At 59.3% G+C, this 21028-nt stretch overlaps 1 protein-coding gene across 2 annotated transcripts; it reads right to left on the bottom strand.

Annotated features, from left to right (window-relative positions):
* Positions 1 to 447: 447 nt before the first annotated feature.
* INAVA (innate immunity activator) lies at positions 448 to 19095 on the bottom strand. Of its 2 annotated transcripts, none has more exons than XM_058533767.1 (10): positions 18622 to 19095; positions 12592 to 12740; positions 11778 to 11902; positions 11192 to 11308; positions 10296 to 10518; positions 5917 to 5970; positions 4906 to 5116; positions 4512 to 4685; positions 1978 to 2662; positions 448 to 609 (listed from the first exon to the last, which is right to left on the bottom strand). In XM_058533767.1, exons 1-10 carry the CDS (start codon positions 18822 to 18824, stop codon positions 517 to 519), a joined length of 2034 nt encoding a protein of 677 aa, XP_058389750.1. In that variant the 5' UTR covers positions 18825 to 19095; the 3' UTR covers positions 448 to 516. The 2 variants fall into 2 exon arrangements, with proteins under 2 accessions (XP_058389750.1, XP_058389751.1); XM_058533768.1 differs by lacking the exon at positions 18622 to 19095 and adding an exon at positions 15335 to 16384.
* Between the last annotated feature and the right edge of the window lie 1933 nt (positions 19096 to 21028).

Raw genomic sequence — 21028 nt, 5'->3', positions numbered from 1 at the left:
AGGGGGAAGGAGGTTGTCCTCCAGCCAGCAACTCGCCACTACCCAGAGAGCTGGAGAGTGGGGGAGTGAGGGGCAGCCTCCAGCCGCAGTGGGCCGGGGGGCCAGGAGCTCTTCTCCAGAGGAGTCCTGAGAACCAGAGGGTGGAGCGTTTGAGGAATCCCCACATGGCCCTCTCTGCTTGGCATCCTCTGCCACTTGTTTTGCATAAGGAGACAAATGCCGTCAGCGAGACAGGCAAGGCCTCCAAGTCCAGCGGGCCAGTCTCTGGGGGATACAGCATCATCATATTACAGGGATCTTGAGGGCAAATCACAAATATAAATCGTCAGGCCAGGGCTTGTGGACAAAAACTGGTATTAAAAAAAAAAAAGTCTCAGCTCCAGGTCATCGGCCTGCGATGGGGACTAGGGAGCTGAAGAAGGCACTCGGGCAGGAGCTCTCGGCCGCAGGCCCGCTATGAAACAGTCTCCGGCAGCCGGGCCGAGGCATTTGCAGCGCAGGTACACCTGGCCTGGGTTACACCTGGCTGGCGATCTCGCCGTTCTCAGGGACAAAGACTTGCACAGGGCCCCCCTCAGGCGATCTCCGCAGTACATAGCCTGTGGGCACCTGTCAGGATCAGGAAGAAAGGAGATCTGTGAGCAAATGAGGTAGAAACATCCAGACAGCAAGTTACACCGTCCTTGTCCCTTCAGGACACTGACCGGCAGCAGCACTGGCCCAGCCACTCAGCCCCCACCTCCCCAGGAGTCACTTTGTCCCCCAGGGACCAACCTTCATCCATTTTCCACTCCAGGTTTCTTTGGAGTGTGACAGGCACCCTGACCTCCTCCCCCCTTTCCTGGGCTCCCTTCTCCTCACCCTCCCTGTCTGGCAGGTTGGGATGGGCTGGGCCTGGGCCAGCAACAGGTCCAAGCTCGCAGGAGGGAAAAGCGTGTCAGCTGGAGGGTAGGGCCGGGACCGGGGCCAGGCTGCTGTGGGCCCAGGATGCAGCTGTGGCCTGAGATCTGGTGGGTGTGGGAGGGACGTGCAGCGAGCCTGCCAGGGATCTTGGGTCTCAAAGCAGCAGCCTGTCGGTAACTTCTGGAGCATGCCTCCTGCAGAGCCCTCGGTTCCAGGGAGAACAAATAAAGACTTATGTGCGTTCTCCCCACGTCCAGAATGGAGGAATGGGGCCACGGAAACCAGGGCAGCCACGCCTCCCTCACGTCAGACTACTCTCTCCTACAAGCTGCCCCCAACCTGGTGCCAGGACAATAACAATACCACTTATCTAGGACTGATGTGCATTGCTCTAATCATTTAACACATAGTAACTCATTTAAGGTTCTTAATAGCCCTGTGAGATAGACACTACCTTACTGCCCCCATTTACAGAGGGAGTAACAGAGGCTCCGAGGAGTTCATTAACTTGCCCCATCATATTGCCTATAAGCAGCAGCGCTGGCATTTTAACCTGGGGAGTGTAATTTCAGGATCTGCACACCAACCATTATGCACCCTGCTGCTCAGCTGGGCAGGGCACGGGGAGTCAGAGAGGAAGATGACTGACAGGCAACCACAAGTTCTGGCTTCTGCAAACACATTTCAGACTCTCCCTCTGTCCTGGGCCCTCAAATCAGGAGATGTGGGGGGTTCGTTTGGGTTGGACTTAACTGATCATGAATAGAGGCTTATCGGCTTTGTGGATCATCCGCGGAGCCATTAGGAAAAAAGGGCCTGGGGTCTCTTGGAGGGCCATCTCCACCAGTGCGGGTGGGCATGTGCTCCTGAGCTGGACGCGCAGGCAAGATTAGGAGCGCCCCAGGGGAGTCGAGTGCCTTCCAAAGCCAAGAAGAAATGGTTTCTTCGCCCGTCCTTCCCAGCTGGGGGTTAGCCGGCCACCAGCCTGCTGGTGTGATGTCCCTCTACGCTTGGACCTGCTGGGACCGCAGCGGTTCCCAGCTGGCAGGCCTGGTGACCCTCTCGCGGCCGTACCTGCGTCCGGGCACCCGGAGCTGGCCCGAGGCCCTCTCTGCCAGGGGGCAGGCTGCGCACGCGGAAGGCCCCCTGGCGGTCCAGCGAGTGCGGGCGCGCGCTGCGGAGCCGTGCGCGCTCGTGCCAGCAGCGGAGCTCCTCGGTCACGGCGGCCCTGCTGAGCCCTCGGCCGGCTGGGCTGTCCTTGAGCGAGGGCGTCCGCACCAGGTGGCTGCGGGGGGGCACCAGCCACTGGCAGCGCAGGGGCGCCCCCTCCTCGTCGTCGCTGGGGCCCCGGCCCGCGCCGCACAGTTGCCACTCGCCCGGCGGCAGGTGGCTCTGGGCCACCAGCACGTAGCGTGCGGCCGGGACACAGCCGGGGGGTAGCAGCAGCCTGGGCGAGGGGGCAGCCAGCTCCCTGCCGCCCCCCGGGCCCCAGGCCATGCGCAGGCGAGGCAGCTCGGGTGGGGAGAGCGGCCGCAGGAAGGAGACGTCGGGGCTGCTGCTGCCCGGCGAGGTGGGGTGAGAGACGCTGGACACGTCCGAGCCGCTGTCTTCCGAGCAGGAGTGGCAGGCGGCCTGGGGCAGTGGGGGCTTGGTCCGGGGGAAGCAGGAGTCCGGCACTGTCACTGTGTAGTGGGTGGGGCGGCGGCGGGGGAAGGCGCTGCGCCCCCGGCCCTCGGGACCCGCCCGGAAGGACTCCATCCTGGGGTGGGGGGAGGAAGACGCAGTGAGTCTGGGGGCACAACTCTGCGCTTAGGGGATGGAGATAAAGAGGCGAAGTAGACCCAGGCACGCACAGGGCAGGGCTGTAGGTCACACCTCCCCAAAACGAAGACACCCACCCTCGTGGTCTGGGTGCCTCAACACATTCCCTCCCTGTCTGCCAGCATCCTCCTGCGCCACTCCCATTTTTGGTGGGTGTAAAGTCCGCCACGTCCATCTCATACCATTTCAGCCAGATTAGGTGCATGGTTCAGTGGCACATCACCCACAGAATCTGTGGGTGCAGACAGTGCAGGTGGACACTGTCAGGTATCTAATGTGAAGGCAGAAGAGCTGTCAGTGGTACAGAGGGAAGACCGCCATGTACCATCCAAGGAGGGAGGCCTCAGGAGACACCAACCCTTGATCTTGGGCTTCCAGCCTCAGATGATGGTGAGACAATAATTTCTGTAATGTAAGCCCCAGTCTGCTTTATTTTCCTGTGGCAGCCCCAGCAAACTCATACAGGGCACCAGCCCTGGGGTCGGCAGGGGCTGAAATCCAGCCCTCACTCTGCTGACACGCCAGGGCCGTGGCTGTGTCTGTCCAGAGGGGGCGCCTTTTACTGACCTGCAGAGGCGCTATTTGTAAAATGGTCCTGGCGGGACTTAATATAGAAAATTCGTTGCTTGACTTGAGACCAGTCATCCCAAACTGCCCTGACAAGCGACCCTAACCCGACAGAGACCCCGCAGTGCCCTGACGGTGCCGGGACTTCTGTGTGCTGTATTACCACAGCCCGTCATAACCCGGTCACTTTAACTCCCACCAAGGGGCAGGGGACTTGGAAAGGAACACGCGGCTGACTCTCATTATTCTTGGGTTCCGTATCTGCACATTCTCCCACAACTAACACGTACTGGCAACCTCAGCGTCAACACTCGTGGCCCTTTCGTGGGCACTGTGGACGTGCGCAGAATGGTGGAAAATCTGAGTTGCCCAAAGGGCTCGTTCTCTGCTGAGACTGGACAAGGCCACCCTCTGCCTTCCCACTTCAGCTCTCATTTTGTAAACAGGCGGCCTTCCGTGGTCTATTTGGTGTCACGTTTTTCATATTTTTGTGTTTTTTCTTGGTGACCCCACTGTTTAAAACGGCCCTAGCGTAGAGCTGAGGTGCTGTGTGGTGTTCCTGAGGGCAGGAAGGCTGTGACCTGCCTTACGGGGAAGATACGGGGGTGAGGTGAGCCTCATTTGGGTGTGAGTTATAGGGCTGATGGCCGTGACTTTGATGTGAATGAGTCAACGATCTATATTAAATAAGGAGTCTTTAAGCAGAAACTCACACAAAACAAGTGTGTGTACTGATCAGTTGACAAAATGTCATGACCAGAAGCTCTCAGGCACCTAACACTGTTTCCCCAGGAGCGACGGCTCGGTATTCGCTAATTCGGTGTTGGCGGTGACTTTATAGGACATAAAACTACAGCAAATAATGAGGATCGACTGCACATCAGTTGGAAAAGTAAACTGTCCACTGTCAGTGACCAATAATAAAACAATTCAAAAGTATCTACGAAGCCACACTCTCTCGCCATAAGAGAAATGGCAAGGGGAGAAAACCTGAATCAGCTGTGCAAAAAGGCAAAACTGCAGTCTTTGGGGAAAAACAACCTGCCTCTGGCTCTGAGGGTTGTGGGGCAGCCTCTATTGAGAGGTGCCGCAAGAAGGGAGGGATCCGAAGGAGAAGCCACGGCACTAGCCACGTGTCACCCACAGGAGTCCCACCTATATCCTAGAAGCCACCACCCTCCAACTGTCAGCTCCCTGCATCTTGGGGTGGCCTGTCTTACCTCAGAGACTGCGACTGGCCCCTCCTCCCCTGCATCTCGGGGGTGGCTGGGGCACTGGTGCGGCCCTGCCGCTGGCTGGGAATGCTGCGGACGGGAACCACATGGTAGGAGGCGGGCTCCAGTAGCCACGGGCTGGAGGCGCTGGGCCCCCCCTGCGGCGTGCTGGCTGGGCTGCTGCAAAAGGATTGGAGACAGGTCAGCAGCAGCAATGCTTCCCTTCAGGGGCTCAAGGTGTGCGGAGGAATAGGGCACAGTGGAAGGGGACCCTAAGGCTCATGCCTCCCACCATCACCCAGCGAAGGAGAGGGGTGGTCTCCTACACCTAGCCCAGCCCACAGCCACCCTCAGCACAGGTCCCGCAGGCTCCTGCCCCTCCCCTCCTCCCCCCACCGACCTGGACTCGCTGTTGGGTTCAGAAGACTTCCTGGGCTTCTCGTAGGGGTGATCCAGGCTGGTCTCCTTCCAGGGGCTGTTCTGGATCGGGGCCCGCTCCAGGCCCCCAGTCTCAGGTCCTGCTGGCTGCAGCCCCTCGAGGCTCTGGGGCGGGAGAGGCCGGGAGAGTGGAGCCAGGGACTCCGGGGAAGGTTTTGGCACTTGGGATTCCTCTGCAGGGTACAAGAAACCCAGTGAGGGCAGCGGGTGGGGAGCCGGCCCATCGAGAGCCTCCCCGGCCCGTGCGGCTCTCCCTCCCATGGCTGCTTGTCCAGCTGCTCCAGGCCAAGACGCTCAAAAATGTTTTCTTCTCCTTGGGTACTCCCTCCCTCCCAGCTCTAGTTTGTACCTGCCTCCTTCAAGAAGCCTCCCCAGATTGATTCTCCTTGGCTCACATTACGCACCTTCTAACCTTTGCTCTGGTGCCGTGTCTGCAGCTAATCTTCTGTTTACCCATCTTTCTTGTTCATGCCGTGCCTGTGTGCGCTATTTCCTTATTGCCTGGGCGCTGCCCTGGGCGGGACTGCACCCTTTCTTGGTCTACCTTGACCCCCAGCATCCTTAGGGTTTGTAAACAGGGTTCTTAATCTATGGACTTATGTTTCCTGCTACCCTCTTTTCAAAAAGGACAATGACTGTGGCCAGATGGCTTGGCTCTGACAGGTGCACACTGACATAGAGCCCAGGGCAAAGGCAGGGACGCCAGGGGCCCACAGGCAGTGCTGGAATTCACCTTTCCCTTCCCAGTTGATAGGATGGAGTGCCTGGAATGCCAAAGGGTCAGCACGTGGCCACCCTCAGCAGAGCGCGGGCAGGGGCACAGAGCTCTCAGCACCAAGTGGCCCCCCTAACTCCACTAGCTCACAAAAGCTCCCCTCTCGCTTTAAAGGCCTCACGAGTAAACTCTGCCAGAGCCCCGAGGTCTTGCAGTAGGAGCCCCATCCTGACAATAGGCCCTGAACGGCCCTCTCACCTTCCTCCAAGAGCAGCCCATCCGACAGGGAGCTGTCATCGGAGGCACTGAGCTCTGGGAAAGCAAAGGAGAGAGAAGAGACAGAGGTGAGAAAATGCACCATGGGTCTGGGGAACCAGCCCTGGGCCCCTCCCTTCCTGATAGCATCCCTTATCAGGAAATACCAGGTGTGTTAAATACTATCCTGGCATGAATTTACTTGGAAGTAGAAAAAAACAAACAGAAGTTAGGAGCGAGGAGACAGGAAATCCTGGCTCTGCCATTCGCTTTGCAACCTTGAATAAGCCAATGCTCTGGGCCTCAGTTTCCCCATTTGTCAAAAAAAGCCAGGGCCTCCTCTGGCAGTGAAAGGGAAAGGCAAAGAGCCATTTTGGAAGGCCCTTGGGGTGAAAAGAATTTTGCTAAGTTTTCTATGGTCTTCTGTTATCATAAATACCACTCAATTCCAGGATCCCAAATCTGAGCAGTCCCGCATCACCAAGACCAGTGCGAGTGCGAGTCTGAGCTGGGGGCTGTGGGTCAATTCAAGGGTCTGCCCGGCTGGGTGAGGAAGGTTCTCAACTGGCGAGATGGCCCGTCACCTGAGGACATGGAGTGTGGCATGTCTGCATGGTATAGCAGCGGCTGTGACTCAGGACATCAGAGGAAACTTATATTGCCATTACCCTCAGATGTTGAGAATATGCCTCACATGACCTGGGTGGAACCCACAGAGCATTGTCAACTATGTTTCAGATAAAGATGAAGAATATTAACGATAGCTAACATTTCTACTGTGCCCACACTTTTCTAAGCACTTTCTGTGTATTAATTCATGTGATCCTCATAACAACCCTGTAAGGTAAATACTGTTATCATCGCCAGGTAACAGCAAAAGCCAAGGCAGGAGAGGAGTTGAGCAACATGGCTTAGGTCAATCCGCCAAAAGGGGTTACGTCAGAATTCACACCCAGACAGTCTACCCGGAGTCGGGCTCTCCACCACCACCACTTAACAGCTCTCCCATTAGCTAGTGTCTAATGCATAGGTCATTACCCAGAAAATTCCAAGAAAAGTAAACAATTCCAGCCATCTTAAAATCCTCTGTAACAGGGATTGGCAAACTGCAGGCCCACGAGCCAAATCTGGTTAACTGCCTGTTTTTATAAATAAAGTTTTATTGGAACCCAGATTTGTTTACATAACAGCGGGCTGCTTTTGAGCTGCAAAGTTGAGCAGCTGAGTAGGTGTGACAGAGACCGCATGGCCCACAGGGCCTACGATAGTTACTATCTGGACCTTTACGGAAGTGTGTCAACATTTGCTCCACAACTTAAATGAAATACAAACTTGACCCAGAGCAGTTCTTGAGGCTTGTAGGGCACCCAGCCCAAGGAGCCGGGCCACCCCGAGGAGCCAGCCGGCCCACACTGTGCTGAGCTCCCCCAGCCTTTGCTTAGGGGTTCAGTTGAGGAGACACCCTCTTATTGGATTCTGGTGCCCTGCCTCTGATCTTTTACAAAAACCTGGAGAATAAGGAGTTTTACTCTTCATAAATGTCAAGTTGGAGAAGTTGTGGGACAGTTACTGTCATGGCCCAGGGGTGCACGTGGGGTGGGGCCACGTGTATGGGTTTGAATCTATGGTCTGAGAAGAAAGACATCACCCCCGTCACCCCTAATCTTCATACAAACAAGCAGGTCAGAGTTCCATAGGCCAGAAGGGTGCAGTGCAAGTAGGGAATCTGGAGACCCACTGCCTTTGCCTGGGCTGGGGGCGCAGAGCACAGCAATCTGCCAGCCAAACCCAAGTGGCTCCCTGGGGCTGCTCACCATGTTGGCGACACTGCCCCTCCCCAGCCCGGCTCAGCCTGGCCCTGCCCTCGGTCCAGCAGCGACGGCAGGACACCCCCGGCAGAGGGGTCACTACGGAGACCGTCCTCGCAAACTGAGCATTCTCAAAGGCTGCGCCGTCCACACAGTAGCCACTAGCTGCGTGTGGCCATGTTAATTACAATGAAATAAAATTTAAAATTCAGTTCCTTTGTCACACCACCAGGCCCATTTCAAATGCTCAACAGCCCCACATGGCTAGTGGCTGCCACATCACACAGTGTGAATATAGAACATTTCCATCATCGCAGAAATTCTACCAGACAGCGTTGCTCACCGCGGGCGCGGTCGGTCAGCAAACGCACACGGAGCACCTCTGACATCAGGGGCATGTGCTGGGGGCATTTCTCATCAGGCCCCCGTGGTAACTTAGTTCAACACCTGGCTGCTCCCCGCCACCTGCAGAGTCCTAGGTAATTACTCTCGCCTGGCAGAATGACATTCCCAAAATGAACAACTCTTGTGTGGGGACCTAGGGGGTGGAGTGGGGCGTCGTGTTTTTTTTGTTGTTTGTTTTGCTTTTTTTTCTTTTTAATTCAAAACATGTTTCAGCTACTAACTCAGTCTCTCTCTACTTCCTTCTTTCAGGGCAGGGGAGCCACAGAACAGGAATTACGTGTCTAGAATGGCCTCCTCCTGGGCTCCCAAAGCAGGACACCAGAGCCCGGGGCCTCAGGCCCACGTGCACAAGGCCGGCTGGTGGAGAGCCAGGGGTCTTCCCCCATCGGGAGGGCGAGTCAGTCACTACGCCATGTTTCCTCCCAACAGCTCTGTCTTCACCTGGGCTGAGAGCCCAGAGAAGTTTCAGAACCTGCTGCCTCCCACAGAGGGTTAACCAGAGCCCCGGGCGTGCCCCGGCCTGCTCCCCGCTCCCAACAAGAAGCATCACCGGTCACAATGGCGGCGCCAGAGTGACACCCCCCACACCCTCTGCCACTCCAGCAACTGTGGGCAGAGGAAGCTGCTGAGCAGCGGGAGGCTGGAACGGACACGGGAGGGGCTGAGCACACTGGGACAGGGGCACATCTCCCCCCCCGGTGGCCCCCCATCAGCACAGAGCAAGCGAGCCCTTAGGGACTTGCACGCCCAATCACGCAGCCTTTCCAGGGGAGGTCGAGTCCTGGGGGCCCCTTGGGAGTGAAGGAGGTGGACAACTTTTCCGTCAGAGCGTCGGAGACCAGGAGTGTCATCCTGCAGCCAGGCCAGGCCAGAGCCACTCGAAGCAGAGACGTCTGGCCACCTGAGCCTGGGTCAGCTCCATCCCCTGCGTTTACTGGGTCACCTGTCCCATGGAGGCGCCTCCTCCCTCGCCCTCTACTCCTGGCTGCTGCAGGTGACCTGGGAGGTGTCTGGTCACACCCTTTCTACCCTGAATTAGAGACAGCGTGTGGCCACAGGGACTCCTGAGACTGTGCTGAGATAATCCCCCGCCCAAGGCGTGGGCCACGGGGCACGGGGACTGGGACGGGCTCCAGGGCTTCTATACAAATGTTCCCATCAGGGGAGGAGAGCAACTCGGTGAAAAGCCAGCAGAGGTGCAGGGGTAGGAGCAGGAGCTGGGGGTGTAGGGGAAGTGGACAATTCTTCCGGCCCTGGCCTGTCCTGCCCCATCATCCGGTCCTGCCCCAGGGCCACTGCCCCCTTCCCTCCTCCACTTCCCTCCTGAGAAGTCTGGGGGAGGGGGAGCAGTGGGCAGGATGCCCTGGGATCAGGAAGAAGGGCAGCACGTTTGACCTGACCAGCTGAGTTTGGGTCAGGAAGGGAAAAAGTCACACCTAAGGGCTCAGACTACTTGTTGGAAGGTAACCGGGCTGGACGCACTGATGTCCCCTGGTGGCTGGTCCCCGGCACGGACAGCTCACTAGGGCACTCACAGCCACCGGTTTCTGGGCCCCTGGTCTCTGGGATTAGACTAGAGGCACTCCACTCTTGATGGGGGTGGTTCCAGAAACTTAAGAGGTTGGGGGATGTGGCACTGTGGTGCCAGATTTCAACCCAAACATCCCTGGGTGTCTCTGGGCCCCTGAAACAATCCGGTGAGCAGTTGTGCAGGGCCAATCAGCCCCCCGGCCAGCGGACGGCGCATAACTCGGAGCCCCAGGCTCACGGAAGCCTCACACTAGCTGATCGATAAGCCATCTCCCTGTGGGCCTGGAGGCAGGACAGTGGACCTAGGACACTGCTGTTGAATAACGCTTGAAATAGGCCCGAGGTCAGCCTGGGACATGCCTTCTGTCCCAGGAGTCTTCCGAGGGCTGGAGGTGTGGAGCAGGAGGCGGAAGGAAGGAGAGGGCTGCTTTCTAAGGAGATGGGGAAGAAGCCCCACACTAGGGCTTGTCGGGGCTGCAGAGGGTGCCGAGGGGGCAGTGGTGGACGAGCTGGAGCCAATGCGGGGCATTAAACACCGTGTTGGGCACCAGGCCGTGCTCACCAAAGGCCATGCAGCGTCGGGCGCCCTGCGCCCCCCAGCCCAGAGCTCCCAGGACGGGACCCGGGGCAGCTGCTTACCTCGGCCCAGGGGGAGCGGGGTGGCGGGAGGGGGCCCGCTGTGGCACCGCTGCTCGCCCAGGCAGCGCTCCAGCGCGCGCAGCTTCTCTTCCTCCTGCAGCAGGGCCAGCTTCCGCTGCCGGCGGGCCTGCCTGCCCACGTTCTCCTCCCGGCACAGCCGCCTCGCCGCCTCGGCGATCTGCAGCTGCAGGGCCAGCTCCCACTCCAGGCTGCTCAGGGGGTCCTGAGGGAGGGGGCGCAGTGAGGCGTGGGAGGGCGGGTGGCCCAGACCTCGCCCTTGGAACCCGGCCCGAGGCCCGGGAAACAGACAGCGGCCTCAGATGTGGGGCAGAGGGTGCAGCGGTGGGAGGTGCCCGGGAGCAAACCTGTCGGCCTGAAAGGCTAGCCAGGGACCCACCTACCAGCCTGGCCACAGAGCCAGAGGGTGGGAACCAGAGTGGGACTTTCCCTCCTGACCCCAAAGGGTTGGGCAGGTGAGCCCAGAGGAAACCGCCCCGTTCACAGCATGGGCGAGGGATGCTGGGGCCAAGCCGCCCACACCGCTTTCCTCCAGCACTGACACAGGAGGACAGCCCTAGGAGCCAGAGTGACCTCTCCGGGCTGGTGGGTGAGCTCTTAACTGATCCTCTGCCCACCAGGGAGCAAACCCAGTGTCCTCCCCGAGTCCCAGCTCTCCGGCCTGTGGAGGCACACCTTCCCCAGTGCCATTTGGGCTGCACATTTATGGGTGCCCCTGGCTGACGCGGAGCCAAGCGCCCCTCTGGGGTGGGATGGGTAGAGGAGACCGCCAAGTGCCGGGTGAAGGCACTGCCCCCAAGAGCTCTCCCCTGCCGACGGCGAGGTCCTGGGTCAGGAGCAGCCTCTGGGGATGGGGGCCGGTTTCCAGAACCCCTCACCTCTCTGTGCAGGGCCTGCTCGTCCAGTTTGTAGGCTGCTCCAATCCTGCGGCGGACCTTGGGGGCCTTCTCCCCTGGTCTGAGGGGGTACTCTGCTGGCAGGATCCCCGTCAGCTCCTGCAGGGGAAGCGAGGTCAAGCCAGGCCCCACTCCACTGGCCCCGCCCTTGGCCACCAAGAGCAGCCTGTTCACCAGGGCCTGTGATGTCTGTGCCCTTCCAGATGCCCCTGCCCCTTCCACCCCAGCTCGTCACCAGGGTTGTCCCACCGGCATCTCTAGGGCGCCCTCTGCACTCCCTCCCTTTTTCCTTCACACCTCCTTCTGCTCACCTCCTGCAGCATCTCTCATTCCCCCTTCCCCGTGCCTGGGCCCCTGCCCGTCCAGCTCTCCCCTGCCCGAGCCACCCAGTGCCCAGGTCAAACACTGCACACACACAGACTCCGGGCACCACACCCCCGTCTGATTTCCAGAATCCTCTCAGGAACGGAGTTCCCTTCCTGCAGCCGCAACATCCCAAAACGTAGCTCCAGGGCCCCTCAGATGACCCCGAGTTCACGTGTGCAGGTGGGGGCCGGCCAGTGCTCACCGCTTCCCTCAGGCACAGCCTCCTCAGCTCCTCCAGGCAGGCCTCCAGCCGCTCCTCCAGGGCCCGCTGCTGCTTGCGCACCGCATGGGTCAGCTCCTTCACTGGGGAGACCGGGCTGTCGGGGCCTGGGGGGATGGGGGCACATGCTCAGGGAAGCCTAGACCCAAGGGGGGAGCCTGTCTCAGACACATCTTGACCACCCTAGGGGAGCGCACACAGCCTCACGCCTGCCCAGATTACAACCCAGCTGCACAGCCTGTGTCATCACCACAAAACACGTCCCCTGGCTGCCAGAGTTGACTACGTTGCAGCTCAGAGGGACAGGCCAGCCCACCAGTGCAGGAGGGCCCCGTGGTCAGAACTCGGTCCTTTCCCTTCCCGCCCTCCACCCACTGCAATGAACCGCCTCCTCCTCCTCCTCTCTCTCTCTCTCTTTCACACACACACACACACACACACACACACACACACACACACACACCTCTTCTCTTGTCCTCTGTCAAGACTAGGCCAGATTAGGCCCACAAACTCAGGCCAACCAGAGAGACAGGTCCTCTACACCAGCCAGATAAGGGTTTTCAACTTCTCAGTAATCACTGGGGCCAGAGTTGAACATTGCAGATACCTGTTTCAGATAGGATCACCACTCCAGGCTAGACCCCTCCAGAAAGAGAACTCTCCAGCCCTTCCAGGATCTACCCCCCAGCAGAGGCCTCTCTCACTGCCCACCCTTCCCCCACTCCATCCTGGGGCATCTCAGCCATGGAGCCTGGAGATGTCAGGGCCCGGACAGCGGGATTCCCCAGCCACTCACCAGATTGCAGGATGATGCCACTGTCGGTGTCGCTGACCTCATCCTTACTCTCCATGGTGGACTTCTGGGAGGAGGGGGCACAGATCAGGGAGGGGTGACACCGTTCCCAACCTGGGCCAGGACGTGCAGGTGGCCTGGAGTTTCCCCAGCTTTAAAGAGAACAATACAAGAAACGAGCTTAGGAATGAGATATGCGAGGGCAGGGGCAGTAGAAGTGAGCACCGTGTTTCTGGGCGAGTCTGGGGATGCAGCCCAGAGAAGGCTCCGTGGGCCTCACCAGCAAACCCGTTCTTGGTGGGGTCTGGCGCCCCGCTTGGCCTCCTTCCAAGAGAGGCCTCTAGGGCTAAGGGGGTCGACAGGAACCCCTGAGACTGGAGAGAAGCACAACAAGGAAAAGAGCAAAGAGAGAGGCTGAAAAGGAAGAGGAGAGGAGAAGTGGGTGCAGGGACAGGCAGAGAGGGAAGGGAGCAGGACGGGAGATGGCTGTCCCCACGAGGTTGACTGTCCTCAGCCCAGAGCCCACATGGGTCAGGCACTGCAAGAAGGGGCTGGGCCCTGGGCACTCAGCCACAGCCCTGCTCTGCCCCCAGCCCCGGCTGCCCTGCTCCCTGCCCCAGGGATCCGTCCAGAGGTGGTGCAGCCCCTCCACGCCAGTGAGCTGCACAGAGCCCTGACACAACTCCCAGGCCACCAACAACGCCCAGGAGACGCCTCGGGGAGAGTCGGCCTGGATCCCCTGTACCCCATGTCCCGGGGAGACCCAGCGGAGTGTCAGGACTGCCAGGAGCAGAAGCTGCCGGAGGACAGGAGGGAGATAGCCCTGCCTTCCTGGGGCTGAGAGCACAGCCCCGTCTGTGTCGGCGCGGCGGGCACCCGGCCCTGGAACAGCACCTGCGGCCGGCCCCCGCTCCCGGGAGCACACGCCCGGTCAGGGCCCAGCTGGCCAGGGCCGGCAGCTGTTGGCGGGAGCTGAGCAGGGGGAGGGCGGGAGGAGCCAGTGGGCCGTCTGCAAGGACAGCGCAGCCACCTCCTCACTGAGTCAGCCCATTGAGCAACAGGCCAAAAGCCCTGAGTTTCTGTCTGGGGCTTATCCTGCTTCCTGGGGGCACCGGCGCGGGGGAGGCTCCAGCCTCGGGTCAGCGGCAGGGAAAAGAGGCGGCCTGGGGACAGCCGAGCACAGAGCAGGCAGAGAGGGAGCGGGGCTGCTGACAGCCGGGTCGCCGACGGACGGCACGGGCTGCCCATGGAGACCGGCAGAGCAGGAACAACCGGGAGCTGGGGTTGACCGACAGACACAGCCTCTCCGAGTCCCACGGGCACGACTGAAACATTGCCCTGAAAACAGTGTGTGCCTGCACTTCGGGATTTCAGGTTCCCAGGGAGGTCTAGAGAACGATGGTGGGATGAAAAAAAGAAAAGTTTCTGTGGGGCCTTTGCAAACACTCCAAAGAGGAGATGGGCCCTGTGTCCTGGAAGCCCAGAACCGGTACTTAGGGAGTTACCTCTGCCGGCGGTCCCTCCCAAACCCTCCTGCATCCTGGAGAGAAGAGCAGACAAGGACGGCAGCTCCCCTCCTCCCACCCGCAAAGCACTTTCCTTCCACCCACCTGGCAGCCCGACCCTCCCCAGAAGCCAGGGGCAGGCCCAGCAGAGCTGGGAAGCGAGGCAGGCGGCTCGGCTGGCACCGGGAGCTTCCGCTTTGACAGGGAGGAGGTAACATGGGAGGGGAAGCCATTAATTAGTCACACTTACTAATTAATTATTAACCACCAAGGAGTTGCCTTGGGAAGTTGTGACCACTGAGTCCCTGCCTCTCAGGGGCTCCTGGACTGTCAGGGGGAATGGCGAGTAACAGGAACGAGGTGTGGGGCCCGGCACACCTCGCCTCCCCCAGCTCCCCCAGGTCGAGGGCGAGGCCCGGGCATTCGCAGGGGCCTGGTCTGACGCTGGGCCCACTCAGAGCTTAACTGCTGCTCCAGGCAGGGCAAAGAACACAGGCCCAGAAGTGGGGAGCCCCAGCCCCTGGGTCCTGTCATCGAGGGTGTCACCCTGGGGAAGTCACTTCGCCTCGCTGCCTCCCGTCCTCACAGGCACAAGGAAGATGAGACAGTGTCGGGGCCCTGTCCAGCTCCCCAGTCTGACTCCGGACTCTTGGACCATGTCAGGCTGAGCAGGACACCCACGCGGCCATGGAGTGGACCCTGGTCTGCCCTGCCGAGGCTGCCCTCCGCTGCAGGGACCCGGGGCCCACAGGCTCTGCTCCTACCTCCACCCGGAGGCATGGGTCTTGCTTGGCCTTGGTGTTCAAGGTGCTGCTTTTAGATAAAGGCATTCCAGGGAACATCCCCAGCCCCTCCCAACACAGGAATCCCTCCCTGTCCTCTGGACCCCCGGCCCCAGGCCCCAGGACCGGGCCCTGAGAAGCAGTCCAGCCGACTGAACAACGTCCCACAAAAAGGCAGAGGAGGAAAGAAGGGGCACAGAGGGAGGGGGGATCACAGTCACGTTCCCTCAGGCCGGGCCACTGGGGACCGTCCCTGGCACAAATGTGCCCCAAGGCCAGGGCTGGGGCCTCTCATCCCCGCTTCCCCTTTCTCCTGTGGAAACAGCAACTACAGCGACAGGCTGCTCATCGGGCCCACCAGCACCCCCCATCATCCCTGGGCCGCAGACACGAGTGGGGGGTGATGACAGCCACTGCCTGGGCTCCTGGCACCCCCAGGCCAGCCTGCCCCGCCCTCACCTGCTTCTGGGTTCAGTCCAGGAGTCCTGGAAGCACCCTGTTCCCAGGTCAGGGGGCCGAGCGGCGTTGCATGTCGCTTCAGGGTCCTCCAGGCCCCGGGCCGGCCTCCCTGTGCTCTCTCTCTGACCTGGCTCGACTCTCTGCACGCTGATGGCTGTCGGTCCCTCCCTCTGGTCCCGCCTGCCCGCAGTCCCTCCCAAGGAAGCAGGTTACTTGTTGTGACTTGAGTCAGAGGGGAGGAGCAGGTGAGCTAGTCCTTCTCTGAACTACTCTTGCTGTGGCTGTTGCCTCTGGCAGCTCCAGGGCCTCCGAGCTTCCGGGGCAGCGGGGAGCAGGGAGAAGGGGGCTTCCCATGGAGGACCCCAGAAGGCAACAGGGTCACGTCTTCATGGCCTCGGGGGACCCTGGTGCCTCCTGCCCTGGCCCGGGCTCTCCTGCCTCAGATGGTCACTGCCCTCTTGTACCTCATTTTCCCTTCCCAGAAACTGAGGCATGCAAGGCCCCCAAAAGCAAAGTGAAGGCCCACCGTCCATGGGGAATACCAGCCAGAAATTCACCAACTGACAGGGACAGGTCATCGCTCTTCCCATACACTGAAATGGAGACCAAGGCCTGAGTTTTGTCTCTCCCAAATCAGGTTAAAAATCCTCAGGAAAGGCAGTGACCCTGGAACTCCATATGGGGAGACTCTAGGGCCCCAAAGAAGGCCATGCTGTTCTCTTTTTATCCTCGACATTTTCCCCCAGGTACATCAAGACCACCTCTTCCCTGTTTATTATTTACAACCATACTCAACAGGGTCCGCGGAGTACTGACCTGAACCCCAGTCCTGTGCCCTACTCCACAGGAGGGCCACTATAACCCCAAGGTCTAAGCTCACTCACCAAACACAAGTGAACAGAGACCAAAATGGAACTCGCTCCCTACAAAAAATAAGCCTCCAGGTCTCCCACCCCATTGACCCTCAAGCAAACTGAGAACCATCTGGAATTCAGCCTATTTCACTGGGGAAGGCAAGGGGTAAAGCCACCTGTTGGCTGTCCCCAGCAGACTGGAAAGCAGAGAGAAATGCTGCAGATGGGGGACTGAACCTCTCAAGGCTTCATCCCACCACCTCCCTTCCCCCCATCTCTGATCCTTCCACGGAACAGCGCCCCCTCTCCCTGGGGTCCCAGACCCTCAGCATATCTCAGGACTGCCTCCCTCCTCCAGCCAGAAAGACCATCCCATGCCCATCCCCATCCCCCATCCCCCAGGGCAGGGATGAAGGAGGAAGTCGCTCCACCAAGCATCTCCCGTGGAACAGAGCTGTGTCACCAACAGGGCTCCCGTCTGCCCCTCCCCCACGCACCCCCCCCTTCCCACCGCCCCTACACGTGCTCCCAGCTCACCTTCACATTCCTGTACACACCCTCTTTCCAAACAATGCTAGCCCAGAGTCCTCCGGGCTGACCACCCCCTTCTCTCTCCAGGCTGAGGCTGAGGGGCCTCAACAGGGGATGCCCCCTCCCGTGGTGAGGAGCCGGCCCCGGGTCTCCCAAGGAGCCTGCAGACCCCTCACCCAGTCCTCCACAGAACAGCCCTGTCCATCCTCCAGAGGTTTGTCACATTCTTCCAATGTTAAACAGAGGAGTTGACTCTGCGCATAATTGGCACCCTCCCTCCACCTTGCCCATCCCCCAGCTCCAGGTGGGGGGTGATGGAAGTTTCTAGAATCAGCTCACAGCATATTTTTTAATCATAAAGTAAAATTAAGAGAATCACAAAGAGAACCAGTTATACTGAAATACAGTTCTAAAAACAAAAACACAGTAATAGAGATGCTTCTTTATTGACATTAAACAGGATCTGGCTGTGGGTTCATAGAAGTGATGAGTGTAAGCAGTATTTCGGGACAGCCACAACAACTGCGTGTGACATGTAACTATCTGTGGATTCTGTTGATGGTAAAGACACAGGTACTGCCAGTCATTTCTGCCTTCATAACTGAGGACAATGCTAAATTTCTGTTCAAGGTTGGTGGAAAAGTCAAGATGTGGGATTTTTCCATCTAAGTTCACGAACCCTCTGATTCCATCCACAGATGCTCTGGTGCCCATGGACCCAGCTAAGAATCCACACCCTAGGGGAATCGCCCATCCCTGAGTTCAGGGACTCACTCATCGACCCTCTGGAATTCTCAGATGCCCCTTGCTCCCTCGCATTCACACACTGCCTTTCCCAGCCCAGCAGAATCTGAGGTTTGGAATGGGACCAGCAAACCAAGTCTCCCAAGAACCCCAGATCTGCTGGCTCTCACTGTCTGCCCTGTCATTCAACTCAGCATATCAAGGGGGAGGTGGGCATTCCAGAGGCCAGCTCAGTGTCCCTCTCCCAGCCAGTCCAGAAGGTCAGGGGACTGTGGCCCCAGCCCCAGCCCCCGGAGCATCATCACCAAGACCACCAGTTGGTGAGGAAGCGGGGTTTCCTTGCATAACATTAGAGTGCTTTGAATCCGATCTTTGAAAGAAGGAGAAAAATCGCCTCTCTTTGGGGTTTTCATGTCCTAAGGAAAAGTCCCAATCAGAAAACTTCCACCCCCTGTGGCTATCCACTCTCCCATCATTTAAGTTCCTTCTCTAAGTTTCTCCTGACACACGAGATTGGAAGTTCTTTAAGGCAAGCGCCTCGTCCTACCATCTCCACATCCCCACCAGCGCCCGGTGCAGACCCTAAATTCCACTGAATGAATTAAGGAATCAGTGGTCGGCCGCTGGGGCCAACAGTGGGAAAGAGAGAAGGGAACTACCCGGGACGCTCCAGGCGAAGGGGCAGTGGACATGGTTCCTTGGCTGTTTCCTTTCTCCACTCTGCTCCCTTACCACCGGGAAAGGTGCTCGCCTCCAGCAAGCGACGGTGGAGAGGGCCGGGACAGGGGACTCCACGCCGCCTGGAATGCGCCCTGAAACCAGACCTCTAGGCTTTCCCTGAAAAGCGCCTTTGTCCGGTCCAGCCCGCTCCCCTCCCCCCGCGCGCCCTCCGCATCCCAGCGGCCCGAGACTTTGCTCCTTTTGTTTGGCTGCCTTCTGGCTTCCCGGAACCTGGCCAGGGAGCCACAGGCGTGGGGAAGGTCGAAGGAGAGAGGTTGAGGAGTCGGAAATGGGCATTTTGGATAGCAACTCCCAATTCCCACCCCTTAGTAAATTACCCCATTCCGTTTAGGGCTCCCTCAGCTAAGACCGAGGCCCGTGGGGTCAGGGGCCCCATCCTCCCGCTCCCGCGCGCTGCGCCCCCCAAGGCTCCCTTACCTGTCCCATGGAGCTCCGGCGCCGCCCGCCTGCCCCCGCGCCCCCCGGTCCTGCCTCGCGGCTTCAGGCCCCGGGGGTCCAGGCCATCGTCCCTCTCCCCGAGCCACCCCCCGGCCTTCCCTCCCCGGAGGTATTTCATTTAACTTCGGCATTTGCAGCATCCCAAATGTTAAAGATCCCAGGACATCTGTCCCCTGGGGCATACCAAGGCCCGGAGGAGAGAGGGGAAACACGCAGGAGGGGATTGGAGAGTCCGGGGCAAGCGTCGGGGCGGGGCCGCAGGTTGGGGTGCCGAGAGGCCGGCGGGGGTGGGGGTGCCGTGGGGACCCCTGCTCGAGCACCCAAGCTGTCCCCCTTCTCCCGCTTTCGGATGCGCGTGCGGCGGGCCCCCCTGCGCCGCCAGGTTCCGCAGCCCGGGCGGGAGGAGGCTCCTCTCCCGGCCCCAGGCCGCCTCTCCTCCGCGCGCTCCGGCCTGGCCCGGGCAGCTCCATGCTCGGGGACCCGGCGCGAACGCGGGAACCGAGGCGCAGGGGGGCCTCGCCGTGCCCCCTCTCGCTGAGCAGCGCGGCTGGCCCTCCTCCGGCCCCGGCCCCCTGCCCTCCTGGGCCCGGCCACTGAGCTCGGCCGGGAGGGAAAGGAGCCGGCCGGCGGTGAGCGCCTCCTGCCGCCTCCTGCGAGCCAGTGCGCCCGTCCGTCCGCCCATCGCTCGCGCACGCTCCCCTGTCTCATCTGCTCGGAAAACACGTACTGAGCACCTGGGGCCCAGCGCGTGGACCGAAGTTCCAGTGCCTTCCCCGGAGGACTCCCCAGTCCAGACGAGTCATCAAGCAGCAGAGTCAGTGAAGTGAGGGCCAGGACCCGGGGCGGGAGAGGGGAGGCCGACCCAGCCCCGCAGAGCCCAGCCCGAGGAACTGGGGAGGTAGGAGGAGGAAGGTAAGGCAGCAGTGACCGGCTGTACAAAAGCCCAGTGGCAAAGGAGCTGCAGGGAACTTCGGGTGCGGGACGACGAGGAGAGGAGGAAGAGCCATGAGGCTGAAGTGGCAAGCAGGGGCCCCTCTGGAAGCAGGGCCGCTCTGTTTGGCTGTCCAGGCTGCATAGCGCGCTAAGAGGGAAGGCTCACCCGTGCTCCACGCCCTGAGCCCTGTGCCTTGGCCAGAGTGCATCTGCCTGGAGGCCGTGGCTTTGTCTTATTTGTACAAAGGCACGAAATGAGCTAAGTGGGCTAACTAAGGATTTAAGGTTTTGATCCTGAAATTGAAGAGAAGCTACTTGTGTTAGTCAGGGTTCTCCAGAGAAACAGAACTAATGGTAGGTAGGTAGGTAGGTAGATAGAATAATATCTATATCTATCTAATAATAATATTTATATCTATTGAGAGAGAGATTGATTTTAAGGAGTTGGTTCATGCTATTGGGAAGGCTGACAAGTCCAAAATCTTCAGGGTGGGCCGCATGCTGGAGACCCAGGAAAGAGTTGCAGTTCAAGTCCAAAGGTAGTCTGCTTGCACGTTTCCCTCTTCATAGGTGGAGGTCAGTCTTTTTTGTGTTAAAGCCTTCGACTGATTGGATGAGGCCCACCCACATTATGGAAGATAAATCTGCTTTACTCATAGTGTTCATTTAAGTGTTAATCTCATCTAAAAAATACCTTCACAGAAACATCTGGAATAATGTTTGGCCAAATATCTGGGTACCATGGGCCTAGCCAGGTTGACACATAAAATTAACCATCACACTATCAAAGACTATTGATACAAGGGATAATGTAGTAGACTCACTTCTGGATCAGTTTGGTGTCTGAGAGATTGGAGTGGGGAGAGTGGAGACCGGGGAAGCACTGGCAGACGTTCATCCAGGAAGGAGTGGCAGGACCTGAACCCGTTGCAGCATTGGGAGTGGCGGAGGTGTCACGAGCTGTGCAGGAGGTGGGCCTGGCCTGACTCTGGACTGACTGACAACGTGCAGTATGGGAGAGGGGGAAGTTGGGGTCCCCAGGTTTCCGGCTTGAGAGTCCAGTTTCAGATGCGTTCCCTTGAGGACATTGATGGTAATGTCCGGCGAGCAGTCTGGCTGGGGCTCTACAGCACAAGGAAGGTTGGAGAAGAGGGCTCGGGAGCCCCTCCTGAGCTGCAGCTCTGGGACTGGCTCAGAACCCCCGGAGGGGTGTGCAAAATGAGAAAAGGACCAAGAGGGGAAATTCTGGGAGTACTGATAGGGTGGGCAGAGGGTGAAGGGCCTTTGAAGGTAAGCATTATTAATATTACTCATGCCGTGGGATACTCGGTTGAAATACTGATTCGTATTTTCCCCCCTCTCCTTCACCCTCACCTTCTCTCTGGGTGGGGAGCAGAAGCTTCCTGAAGGCCTCAGCCCTGAGTCTACTGAGACAGTGCTGGGGGTCCTGGGG

The sequence above is a fragment of the Diceros bicornis genome, chromosome 38 (assembly GCF_020826845.1).
Source record: "Diceros bicornis minor isolate mBicDic1 chromosome 38, mDicBic1.mat.cur, whole genome shotgun sequence".
NCBI classification, from domain to species: Eukaryota; Metazoa; Chordata; class Mammalia; order Perissodactyla; family Rhinocerotidae; genus Diceros; species Diceros bicornis.
This window is presented reverse-complemented; position numbering and strand designations above follow the sequence as displayed.

Coding starts and splice junctions, on each gene's coding strand:
- INAVA (XM_058533767.1), bottom strand. CDS start 18,824: ATGCCCCAGGGGACAGATGTCCTGGGATCTTTAACATTTGGGATGCTG. Junction 5,117..5,916: donor TGGGCTGCTCTTGGAGGAAG/GTGAGAGGGCCG, acceptor TGTACCCTGCAG/AGGAATCCCAAGTGCCAAAA. Junction 2,663..4,511: donor GGCCAGTCGCAGTCTCTGAG/GTAAGACAGGCC, acceptor CCCCCACCCCAG/GATGGAGTCCTTCCGGGCGG.